Source organism: Aquarana catesbeiana, linkage group LG02 (assembly GCF_042186555.1).
Source record: "Aquarana catesbeiana isolate 2022-GZ linkage group LG02, ASM4218655v1, whole genome shotgun sequence".
In the NCBI taxonomy this organism is placed as follows: Eukaryota; Metazoa; Chordata; class Amphibia; order Anura; family Ranidae; genus Aquarana; species Aquarana catesbeiana.
In genome coordinates this window covers 393,136,325-393,149,706 of record NC_133325.1, presented here as the reverse complement: position 1 = coordinate 393,149,706, position 13,382 = coordinate 393,136,325, and the positions used below count along the sequence as shown (strand labels likewise).

Genomic DNA, 13,382 nt, shown 5'->3' with positions numbered 1-13,382 from the left:
AAGGGAAACCTTCTTCTAAGGGTCTTGGAAAAGAAGGGGCCTCATTCAGGGTCCTTCCATTCTTTCTTCCAAGAGGAGTCTATGGATTGGAAACACTATGTTTAGTGTCATCTAGTCCTTGGTACATTTTATCATGAACCGACAGTTGCACCTTTTCCTCCTGGATCTCGAGGGTAGTGTAGATCACTCTCAAAAGGTCATCCACTTCCTCCAGTTATAGTTTGTACCTAGAGGCTCAGCAATCATCTTCCTCGTCTGAATCCCTGAGGGAGGGATGTCCCCTCATCCCCTGAGTCAATGACCTCTGCTAGAGGTGGATGCCCTAGGGCTGGACGGTGGATGCTGGGGCTCAACCTGGCCAGCCAGGCTCTGTACCAGCATGGATTTGACCAAACGCAAGGAGTTCGTAAGCTCTCGTACTGAAGAGAACAAGTCCTTGTATTGCTGGGATGTTTCCTCTTCCACCAAGTCCTTAATACAGGACCTGCACATTGCCTTCTGCCATGAATCTTTGAGGGGGCTCTTGCAGGAAGGGCATTTCCTCTGACTTGGTGGGTTTGAATGCTTGGTTTTTCCTAAAGCTTTTTCCTGCAATGAGAATAAATGAAAAAAAAAAAAAACTTACCTAAGGGTCCCTGAAAAATGTTCCTACCTTTAGTGCACAAATAGACCACCACCAGACAGAAGGGAACAGTGCCTCGAGCAGTGCAATTCCCAGCCAGCAACCACCAAGTCCAGACTGTAGGGTCCGAGCAGAGTTACCTCTGACCGTGCAGCCTCAGGCTCCCTGCAGGGAGGATCACAAAGATAACCAAAAACATAAGCCCATATGGAAAAGAATTAAGGTACCACTGTACCCCTCTTACCTGGGCCTGACCAGTGCCTGGGGCGCCTGCTTCTGCTGTAGCTGTCGGTCTCTCCTCCATCCTAGCAGAGAGCGCAGCGGGGTACTGAGAAACGACCCATCTGGTTTTGAATCACCCGGTCCCGGCGTCATCAACGAGGGCCGGAACCGGAAGTGCCGGTCGACGGAGCCCGTCCCCTAGCCTCTGCATTCCAGGCGACTGGAACCACTTGCTGCCACGCACCCCCCCCCAGAAGCCGTGTCACTGGACGTGATGTCACCTGGCAGCAGGGACCCGGAACCGACATGCGGGACACACTGTTGACCAGCGGCATCCCGCCCGGCCACCTGGACCATGCCAGTGGACCCCAGACGCTGACGCCTCCTGCGGGCCATTGCTTCCCCTGGGCTGGAGAGACTGGGGACTCCGGAACACCCCCCGTCCGTACTGGAGCCAGTGCACACCAGACAGTCACATGACAAGGTAAGCCTTATCCTTCCACCTTGGAGAGAGCGCAGCTCCCTGGTTCCAGCATGCGCTTCACCATGGCGGAGGAAACACAATAACTGAGGCCATGGTGGAAGAGGAGGGATTTAAAGACGGCATCTATTTTCTGGAAAATGGGTGGAGCTGCGCTCTCTCCAAGGTTGTCCTGAAAGACGATTTGAGAAAAAAGAAGCAGTATGGCAATGTTTATAAAACAAAATTGCTCAGCCGCAATCACAGAAAGTTAAAAATGAAACATTCTATCAACTGTAATTTACTGTGTTTTGCATCTACAGTTCAAAGGTATGAACTTCAATCTGCAGATGGAGAGTAAAAACAACCTTGACAAGTAAAAATACATTTTTTTTTTCTAATTAAATGTGCCTCTGTTGAACCCCTTCCTTATTTTACTCTAATCAGCACTAATTAACTCTATATTTTCCTTCTCTATTCAATTGTAATTTTCCTGGTGATTTTTTTTCCCATTTTATTAATAGTTAGACTTTTTTTGTTTGCTTTGTTCATTATTATTTTTACACCTTTTACATATGTTTACACATATCACACTGAAAATAGAGCAGAATTGAAAAAAAAAAAAAAAAAAAACACACTTTACTTCATTTGTAAATAACTTTGCAATGTTTTGTACCAAAATCATAATTTTAGTGTTGTTTTACACAGGACAAAATGACAGAATAAAATGCATGCTTCTTATGTGCAGTAACACTATTTATGTTTAAACTAACTCTGCTCAGAAAAAAAAAAAGCCTTTTGCTTAGTTTTATTACATTTAATTGTCTAAGGATTGCAAAAAAAAAAAAAAAAAATATTGTTGCAGGACAATATTCACCAAAAGAAAGCTTTTTTTTTTAAGGAAAAACAAGAATGTATTACATTATCTTAAGGAATGACAAAATTAATGCAGAACAAGCAGGCTCATAGCAGAAATGTAAAATTGCTCTGGTCCATAAGGGGTAAACAGGTGGGTAAAGTAGCTCCAACGTATCTTCTTCCTCCGGTTCTTCTTGCTGCATTGATGCCTTCTTTCTCTTGTTCTTCTCTCCCCGCTGTCTTCTTCCTCCGGTTCTTCCGCTGTTGTGTTAGTGCCAGCTTGTGTCATTACTTATATAGCCATGGGCTGTGACATCACAGGGAGGGGGCCTCCGAATGACATCACTGTATGGCCACACCCCATGGCTATATAAGTAATGGCACACACCGGAGCTAACACAACAGCAGGAGCTAGCATCAGGAGAAGAACTGGTGGAGGAACCAGAGGAAGAAGACAGCGGAGAGAGAAGAACCGGAGGAAGAACCACAGGAAGAAGACATCATTGCAGAGAGAAGAACCAGAGAGAGAAGACACGTTGGAGCTACTTTAACAAAAGGACTTTGTCAAAAACTTGTGTATTGGTTTCATTTATTTCTGTACACTTTTTTGGGTGAATGAGTAGGGGTATAATGTACCCCTACTCATTCACATAGGGTGGGGCGCCCCCCCCCGCAGACCCTCACAACCACAGGCCAGGGTTGTCGGGAAGAGGCCCTTGTCCCCATCAACATGGGGACAAGGTGCTTTGGGGGAGGCGCAGAGCCCCCCTGTCCCAAAGCACCGCCCCCTCCCCCCCGTGTTGAGAGCATGTAGCCTGGTATGGTCCAGGAGAGGGGGGTTGCTCGCTCGTCCCCCCCCTTTCCTGACCTTCCAGGCTGTATGCTCAGATAAAAGTCTGGTATGAATTTTGGGGGCGACCCCAAGCATATTTTTTTAACGCAGGGTCCCCCCCCTCAATATTCATACCAGACTCAAAGGGCCTGGTATTGTCGGATCCCGTTCAATGAAGTCGGACATAAAGTCGTAGGGCAAAGTCGGAGCGGAAGTTGTCCTACTTCCATGTTGGATCAGTGTGAACCCATCCTAAGTCTATCATCTTAGTGCAAAGTTGAAAAACATTTTGGGAAACTCACAAAAACAGCGAGGCTGTAATCACGAGCAAGGGTTTGTAGTTCCCGTGCCAGGTGCATCATGGCAGCCATTCCTGAAAAAGGTAAGAGAGATCAGTGTCAAAAAATTAACAGATGACAACATATAGAAGGCTGATCCACAGGTAAATTACAGTTGTAGAATGAAAGTTGAATCAAATATAAATAGATATTTATAGAATAAAAGTCCTTTTTTTTTTTTTTTCATATTTTTCAATTTCCCACCTTCTGTTTGCTTTCCTCCTAACAGTGGGTAGATAACAGCACATACTGAATCAATGATTATAAGTTTCAAAGCTTCTCCTGATCTTACCACCTAAAAAAGAGAAATATAATTTTAATTCTGAATGTAAAAAAGTAGACGTAAAATGTAACGGCCTGGTCTTCTAGGTAAACCCTAATTAAGGAAACACGGCATACATGGGTTTCAAATTAACCTTGATTAAAGCATAAGTTCACCTTTGGAACAGGTTACATGTTCCGCACGTATTTAGGGTGGAACATTTAACATGCTCCAGCTTCTGCCTCCTCTCCCCCTCGATCCCCTCCTGCCTGTGACCAGGGCTACTGTTAGAAATCATGGAGCCCCGTACAGCCTACCTTTTTTTTTTAATTTACATTCTTTAACAGCCCTGTTGGGGGACCTTTAGTGAAATATCAGGGGACTAAACAGCAAGAGCAAGGGACTGAGGACAGAGATTCCCCAGTTCCTTTCTCTGCAGCCTCAGCTGCATTGGACAGTGAATGAATGGGAATCGCTCCGAGGCTCCTTGTTCAGTCACAGACTGAAGCATGTTAAACACAATTTAGTATGCTTCAGTGATGAATAGAGACAGTGCCAATCGCTCACTGTGTTCATTTAGGAAAGGAAGGGGCTGGTATATAAGACATATTTACTGCACCCCCCCTCCTCCAGCAGGGGAGGGGGGGACGCAGGAAGGCCCAAACAGGTGGGGGCTTAGATAACTATCCCCCTGCAGTGCAGCTGGAGGAAAAAAAAGGAGGAGAAGCCAGCAGAGCAGCAGGGGAAGCCACATGAGTTGGCAATAAGGCAGTACAACCGTCCCTCCTGCTTGGCAGGTGCCCGGGCCCCCCTTTTGAACTGATGGGGCCTGGGCCTGGGCCCAGTACAGGAGGGCTGGTTGTACTGCCTTATCTGTCTGACAGCGAGCAGGGGATCTTCTTCCTGCACCCGCCATCACAATTTAAAAAATAGCACGGCCATGCAGGGCTCCTCCTACACCGCAGCACCATGCATTCACAGGGTTCTGCGAAAGTATGAACTACATCTACCGCCAAGCTCTGCAGCTGGCAGCTTGTAGTTCTCAATGAAATGCTAATGAGCAGATAAAGTCGGGCAGATCACAAGTTAATGATCACTGATACACAGTAGATAATGTACCTGAGTAATAAAACTTAATTTTTGGTAATATTTTTCATTATAAAAGTAAAAGAGGGCAACACAAAACTAGTGCAATATTTGACACGGTTTTTGATAAACTAACACATCGATATCTTGTTTGATGGATGTAGTGGCAATTCTCAAGGTGCCCATCAGATATTTTTGTTCTAGTTTCGCCCTTCGTGTGCTTCATCCTTGAAAACAGTTGCTCACAAATATAGGTGCTGACCAAAACAGATGACAGGAATAAGGCGGGATTGTAAAGAGTAGGATATTTTTCTTTGGAAAGATACAACTTTTTTTAAAAGTCCAGTAAAGAGACACTGTTAAATGTTTCTTCCGCTGCATGTAAAGTGTAAACGCTGTTTTACCAAAAAAAAAATCAACAATTTTAAGTAAGCTTATGATTTTGTGTTGGGCCATATTAATAGTCGTCTTGGGCCACAGTTTGGACACCCCTGCTCTAATACAAGTTATTCCATTAGAAGGGTTCCCCTCACCTCATGTTTTGGTGTACAAACTGAAAAACCCTGTATTGTTCATTACTTTCTGTCTTGGTCACAATACTCACCAGGACAAAAAGAGGGGTGAATATCCCCAGCAGAGACACAGCAAAAAACCCTGACGGGGTTCTAACCCACCCACATGCCTTAAAAAAAAAAATGTGTATAATATATATATATATATATATATATATATATATATATATATATATATATATATATATATATATATATATTACACACACAAAGTTTTGGCTAGGGATACAAGTTGGGATCTGTTGCACTAATGTCAAAATCATCTGTGCAAGCTGAATGAAAATTCCCCTATATTTTTTCTAATAAATTAATACTGTACCTGTAACATCAGCACCATCTAGTGGCCAAAATGCAGTATAGTTTTCCAAAATAACTCAGTGAGAACTTAAGTATAATGTATTTTAGCCACTAGATGGATACAGAAATATGCTATCAGAAAAAAAAAATACAGGACCAATTTGTTTAGCTTGCACAAATGTTTTAGAAACAGACCCCTTTGTGTGCCCTGTGAGACTTTCAAAATAGGCCAAATTTGTGGCAGTGGCTGCAGCACTGGGAACATGTTACACTGTAAAAACGAGTGGAACTGAACATGTTCCCAAAGGTGAATTTATCCTCTAAGGCAGGGGTCTCAAACTGGCGGCCCTCCAGCTGTTGCGAAACTACAAGTCCCATGTAGCATTGCAAGGCTGACAGTTACGAGCACGATTCCCACAGGCAAAGGCATGATGGGACTTGTAGTTTCGCAACAGCTGGAGGGCCGCCAGTTTGAGACCCCTGCTCTAAGGGGTCACAAAAGATCTGGTAAGTATATCACCTGGTGGGGAATTCTGGGAGCACTATTTGAAATATAGAGCAGTGCAATATCGATCAGCAATTGGGAGCACAAGAATTCTGCATTTGAATTTGTTTTGCTGGTGAAGATTGCACTGAAATTGGAGAAATTTTCACAATACAGACATGGACACTATATATGGTGTTTGCAAATATGTTGTTTTTTTTACTTTTTGTTCATATATGTTGTTTTTTTATGTTAACTTATGGGCAATATGTATTAAGACACTTTGCCACTTTTTTGAAAAAAAAATTGTATAGTTTATAACATCACAGGGGTATTAATCATATATTTTCTGTTGTATATATATGTACTACACAGAAATTTATTTAGCATGGCACCCATTTATATAATTTTTTTCTACACTTATTAGGGACTGTTAAAAGGGTAAGAATCACTTTGGCGCAAACCAGCTTCAGTTCAAAAATATAAGAGGTATATTTATTCCTATAAAGCAAAGAGATTATATATTGTTGATTTTAGACGCTTTATGTTTGGGATTTCCTATCCAGGGGACCAGACACTATTAGCACCTTATCCTTAGATCGCTGCTGCTGTGTAGTCTCAACTCAATAATTTTGCAGATGTCATCACATCAGTGTGTAAAGGAACAGTAAACGGTACACTATGTTAATGCTGTAGAAATGTAATGCCTGTCTTCCTATATTGCCATCCAGCTCTGTCCACTCGTGCACCGATGTCATATAAACCATATAGACCCATCCAATTTAAACCCCCTACAAACACACCCAATAACCATCCGCATAGAAAACTTTGCACCTTTGTAAAAAAAATAAAAATAAATAATAAAAAAAGGAGGGAAGATAAAATGCACATCAGTTTGCAGGTAAAAAAATAAATAAATAAAAAATAATGAATTTGCATTTATTTATTTTTATTAGAAGCCTAAGCAAAGCATTGCAGGGCTTTTGCAGACTGCCTTGCGTAAGCTGTCTGCTAGCACCTTATATGAGCAGGCAGTTACACACTGACAGGAAGCACCAATGAACTACCTAGAGGGCTCAACAGTGCCCTGGTAGTTTATTGAGAACTACAAGCCAACAGCTGCAAAGGGGGAGCCCCGCACGGACACATTTTTAAAAAAAAATTGTGACAGCAAGTGCGGGGAGAAGATCCCCTGCTCACTGTCACTATGGGGTATTGGGGGGGGGGGGGGCTGCTGGATCTGTAAGTTGTTACACCCCAATTACGGGTGTAACATGGTACAAAAGGTGAATGTATCCTTTAAGCAGGAGTGTAATGAAATCACAATAAGTTAGATTTGAGCTTTTTACCTACATTTATAGTTTGATCACAATAAATAATCAATAGCATAAGGGGACCAGCAGGAGATAATGTGAAATTTGTAGTATCCCAAAGATGGTCTTTTAAATATTTACAGTATATATATATATATATATATTTGCTTTCATACCTGTCGGGATAAACTGTGCCGCAAATCCTGTAGTACATCTAATAATTTATACACATCAAACACATGGAACACTTCAATCCTCTGAAGAGATGCAATCTAGAAGTACCAAAACAGATGACTATAAATTATATGTAAATTGTATTAGTGAACAGACTTTAAAGAAAAAGGTGTAGAGAAGTCCACAAAAATCCTTAAAAATGCAGGAAATGCAGAAATCAGGACAGGAGTCACTTTACAGTGATATTTTGCAGTAGTATGAATAGCAAGGAATCAATTTGGATTTAAGTCTGACATCAATGTTTTAATTTGAATTCTAGTATATCTAGTTGAGTGGTCCGTATAAGATATCATTGTGCTAGGATCAGAATTTTTTTCATTACACATGGAGTATAGAGCATATGTTCCTATATTGAGGTGATTTCCAAAATTTTTTAAAAATGTAAGCATTGTTGTTATGCTTATGGGCATGCAATATGTTCCGCATGTTTTTTGTTTTCAAAGAGAGAAAGTGCAATGGGCCATGGGCAGAAATTTGAGGGGACTGTGGAATTTTTACTTACTGGTAGAAAGCAGGCTGAGCAAAATAGATTCAGGGGAGAAAAAAAAAAGAAAAAAAATTCCGTAGAGGTGATGACTTGGGCCTCATTCACACTGGACATTTTGTTATCTCTCCTAGACACCCTTCCTACTGGCAGCAATTTTTTGGCAGAAAAAAAATGCTTGACGTTTGTACATGTATGTAACGCGTTTAGGCACATCAAGCGCTTGGACATTATATCATTTCATTGGCCAGAATAATAATTTAGATGTGTTAACATGCTTCAAGTGTTTTTTCTGCTCATGGATGCACTGGCAGTGGAGGTTTTTTCTGCCTATAAACTCCTCTAAATGCCTATGTGTGCATGGACACATAAGCTTATGCCACGTACACACGAGCGGACTTTACGGCAGACGGGATTTCGTCAGACAATTCGATCGTGTGTGGGCTCCAGTGGACTTTGTTTGCTCAAAAGTTGGACGGACTTAGATTTGAAACATATTTTAAATCTATCCGTCGAACTCGAGGCCGGTCGAAAAGTCCGCTCGTCTGTATGCTAGTTCGATGGACAAAAAGCCACGCTAGGGCAGCTATTGGCTACTGGCTATGAACTTCCTTGTTTTAGTCCGGTCGTACGTCATCATGTACGAATTCGACGGACTTTGGTGGATTGTGTGTAGGCAAGTCCGTTCATTCGGAAAGTCCGTCATAAAGTCCGGCGTAAAGTCCGCCGAGCAAAGTCTGCCGTAAAGTCCGCTCGTGTGTACGCGGCATAATATACAGGGCATTTAGAGGCAGGAAACAGCCTCAAACAGCCATGATAAAACATCCAGTGTACATGAAGACCAACATACAGAAAGGAACAGCCAAGAAAGCAGGAGTAGAACCCCGAGGAGAAATACAATATTAAATGCTATAGGTAATTGTGGCCCTACATTTTTAAATATATATATGGAAATTCAAAAGCTACAGCAGATTAAAAAACAAAAAAAAAAAAAAAAACAAAAACCCCACATCATACAAAAATAAAGGTCTGAAAACATTTGTGTATCAATGTGCGGTATTCGCAGCTCTTCACATGGTTTACATACACTGCTACTATGAGCTATCAATATTTTGTTGATATACAGTGTATATAGAAAAATGCGTAAGATGTGCCTCTAGTAAACTAGTCATAGCAAGGGTTTTCTGAAAAATGAACACTGGTGTTGCAATTTAAAAAGTTGACACCAATAACTAAGTAACTGTTCCCCTGTGAAAACCCCATATGCTAGGCTCCTATAATATGCTGGAAGCTGGTAGTAGGCCTCTTTGTTTGTTGCGTGGTGTGCACTCATGGGGCATCATCAAACATCACCTGTGATTTTTATGAGTGCAAAGCCACTACTTACCTGTTCATCCTCCTGTTCTGTCCTGGATTGTATTAACTGCAGGAGACGAGAGCCAGTCAGGCCTCCTGTGGTGTCTATATAACAAACTTTCTGCTTTATGCTGCTAGCCACATTTACAGCGATGCTTTGACATACCTAAAACAAAGCAAATTTCGGAATAAGGTTCCCTATAGCAAACCATAAACAGCTCTTTAAAAGATGCAAATTTGGTACAAAGTAACATCTACACTGAAGCAAACTATGCTAACAATACAGTGGAACCTCGGTTTGTGAGTAACATGGTTAACAAGCGGTTCGCATTTCTAAAAGTCCTAACTCGGTCTGCGAGTGTTGTCTCGCAAATGAGCAGGATTCAGGCCAAAAGCGGTGTGCATTACTGCTTTCGGCCTGAGGTGGGGGGCGCCGGAGCCAAACAGCGCCGATCGTCGGCATTCGGAAATGCACGGAAAGGCCTGAGGACAGTTCGGCTGACCTCGGAAAGGCTCGTGAACGGAGTCTTTCCGAGGTCAGCCAAAGTGTGCTCGGGCCTTTTCGGGCATTTCCGAGGCTCTCCGGTGCCCCCCCCGCCTCTGGCCGCATGCAGTATTGCATCCCATTGAAGTCAATGCGGAACAAATTATTTTCTTTTCTATTGACTTCAATGGGAAAACTCGCTTTGATATGCGAGTACTTTGGATTACGAGCATACTCATGGTACGGATTATGCTCGTAATCCGAGGTTCCACTGTAATCAGATCAACACAAATAACATTGTTTGTAACAATAATAGAATAAAAATATTACCATCTATTCATATATACAAGATCTAGTCAGTCATTCTAAATGACTAACTTACACCAGATAGGTTACATCGTTCAAACCTGTGTTTTGCCACATCCTGCTATTCCTGCAATCTCTGTGACTTCTCCAGTGTATAAACCTGAATCCAATAGGAGGTCCAGCCTAGAAGCAAAGAAAGAATAAAAAAAAATATATATATATATATAGTATACTGTACAGATCAGATCAGTTACTTTTGGTGATGATCATTCAGTGCTGTTTGCAATTTTGCCGTCACATCAAAACATTTATATAAAGGAAGGTTTTGCTTTACTGCAGAAGAGACACACAGTACTATAATTTTTCTAATGCAATATAAAGCTTCTCATTTTCCTGTTCTCAAGATGCTTTCAAATGTACACCGAGCTGCGCAGCTCAGCATACATTCTCAGCATGGCTTGGGGTCGGGAATAATGAATGCACAGGAGATACACTGCGGGCCAATCAAGAGAACAAAAAAAAGGTGCTGAACCCAAAAGAGAAAATGCCAGTGATGGAGTTTACAGACATCGTATTACTGGAGGGGAGGTAAGGAGTTTAGTTCCACTTTCAGTAAAGGAGGATTGACACTATTTTAGGAGTAAAAGGTAAGGGTCAGGGATAGGGTTGAACCGATACCACTTTTTTAAGACCGAGTACAAGTACCGATACTTTTTCCCAAGTACTCGCTGATACCGATATATTTTTTTAATGTCATGTGACAGTGGCACTGATGGGCACTAATATGCAGAACCGATGATGTGTCAGTAGTTTTTTATTCTTATTTTTTTTACAATTTTATTTTATACAATTTTTTTAAATGTATATATATTTATTATTTTTTACAATGCTTTCTTTTTTTTGGGGGGGGGGGGGTTGGATGGTGTCAGTGTTTTTTGTATTTTTACAATTTAACCTTTAAGTTATTATTATCCCTCTTTTTTTTTTTTTTTTTTTTTTTATTAGCCCTGTCGGGGGGGGGGGGGGGGGGCCTTGGGACAGGGAAAGGGACTAAGGACACAGATTCCCCAGTTCCTTTCTCTGCAGCTGCACTGAAGATGATTGGACAGGAGACAGAAGCTTCTGTTCATTCATAAACTGAAACATCGTAAACACAGGTTACAATGCTCAGGTATGAATGGACAGAGTCAGTGATCATTTTCAGGAAAAGGAAGGAGCCAGTAAATGACTATATATAAATATTATTATTATACAGGATTTATATAGCGCCAACAGTTTGCGCAGCGCTTTAAAACATGAGGGCAGACAGTACACTTACAATACAAATCCATACAGGAGGGATCAGAGGGCCCTGCTCGTTAGAGCTTACAATCTAGAAGGGAGGGTCAAGTGGAAACAAAAAGGTAATAACTGTGGGGGATGAGCTGATGGAGAAAATGAAAATACAGTTGTTAGGTGTGGGTAGGATAGGCTTCTCTGAAGAGAAGGGTTTTCAGGGATCGTCTAAAAGCTAATAAAGTAGAAGATAAGCGGACAGATTGGGGTAGGGCATTCCATAGGATTGGAGAGGCTTTGGAAAAGTCCTGGAGATAGCATGGGAGGAGGTGACGAGGGAGCTAGAGAGCAGGAGGTCTTGAGAGGAACCAAGAGAACAAGTAGGTTGGTATTTAGAGACTAAACTAGTGATGTAGCTGGGGGCGAAATTGTGAATGGCTTTGTACGTAGTTGTTAGAATTTTTAATTTAATTATTTGGCCGAGCTGAAGCTAGTGGAAGGAATGACAGAGAGGAGTGGAAGACACAGAGCGATTGGTAAGGTGGATGGAGTCTGGCACCAGCATTCATGATGGATTGAAGAGGTGATAAGACTATGTAGAGGTAAGTCAACGAGAAGGGAGTTGCAGTAGTCGAGGCGAGAGATGACAAGTGAGTGAATTAAGAGCTTTGTTGTGTCATTGGTTAGAAAGTGGCGTATTTTGGAGATGTTGCAAAGGTTGAGGCGGCAGGATTTGGACAGTGATTGGATGTGTTGCTTGAAGGAGAGTTCAGAGTCTAGGACTACACCTAGAACCTTGGCATGTGGGGATGGGCTTATAGTTGTGCCATCGTTTTTGACAGAGAGATCAGGGGAAGGGGCATATGGGGGAGGAAAAATAATAAGTTCCAGTTCTGGATAGATTGAGTTTGAGGAAGTGGTGTGACATCCAGACTGATATATCTGATAGTAAATTAGTGATACGTGAGGAGAGTGAGCTGAGGGGTAGAGAAATAGATTTGGGTGTCGTCAGCGTAAAGGTGGTATTGGAAGCCATGGGAGGCTATCAGTTGACCCACGGAGGCGGTGTAGATTGAAAATAGGAGAGGTCCAAGAACAGAAACCTGGGGGACCCAAACAGAGAAAGGAAGAGGAGAGGAGGAAGTAGAGTTATAATAAACGCTAAAGGAGCGGTTGGATAAGTAGGAAGAGAACCAGGGAAGTGTACAGTCACGGAGACCAAAGGCGTGTAGTTTTTTGAGGAGGAGGGGGTGGTCAACCGTATCAAAGGCAGCAGAGAGGTCCAGGAGTAGGAGTACAGAATAGTGTCGATTGGTTTTGGCCGCTAGTAGATCGTTTGTTAGTTTTAGGAGAGCAGTTTCTGTGGAGTGTTAAGGACGAAATCCAGACTGAAGGGGATCAAGAAGGTTATTATCAGCGAGGTGGACACTCAGTCGGTTGTAGACCAGACGTTTGAGGAGTTTGGATAAGAAGGGGAGCAAGGAGATGGGGCGTAGGTTGTTAAGATTGGATGGGTCCAGTGAGGTCTTTTTAAGTATGGGTCTGACAAGTGCATGTTTTAGAGAGTTGGGGATGATGCCAGAAGAGAGAGGGAGAGATTGAAGATGTGGGTTAGAGAGTATAGCATAGGGCCAGAGGGTGAACGTAGCATTTGAGAGGGAACAGGAACCAGAAGGCAGGTGGTAAGGTGGACCTTAGCAAGTAGTTTAGCAACTTTGTCTGTATTGGTGGGGTTGAAAGAGGGTAATAATGATTGTGCCTGTGGGCATGAAGTGTAAAGCGTGGAGGGTGTCGGAACAGTAGAGATCTCCGCACGAATTGTATCAATCTTCTGTTTGAAGTGATTGGCGATCTCCTGGGCAGTGAGTGAGTTGGCGGGTGGAGGACAAAGTAGAGA

General features: G+C 42.3%; 1 protein-coding gene across 1 annotated transcript in view; it reads right to left on the bottom strand.

Annotated features, from left to right (window-relative positions):
* RAD51D (RAD51 paralog D) overlaps nucleotides 1-13,382 on the bottom strand; it is a 46,305-nt gene that overhangs the window by 19,668 nt on the left and 13,255 nt on the right. The window contains exons 5-9 of the mRNA XM_073615231.1: nucleotides 10,312-10,393; nucleotides 9,452-9,586; nucleotides 7,523-7,618; nucleotides 3,537-3,627; nucleotides 3,297-3,367 (exon numbers count right to left, since the gene is read on the bottom strand). Of these exons, the coding sequence (XP_073471332.1) occupies nucleotides 3,297-3,367; nucleotides 3,537-3,627; nucleotides 7,523-7,618; nucleotides 9,452-9,586; nucleotides 10,312-10,393 (475 nt within the window). The remainder of the gene's footprint in view (nucleotides 1-3,296; nucleotides 3,368-3,536; nucleotides 3,628-7,522; nucleotides 7,619-9,451; nucleotides 9,587-10,311; nucleotides 10,394-13,382) is intronic.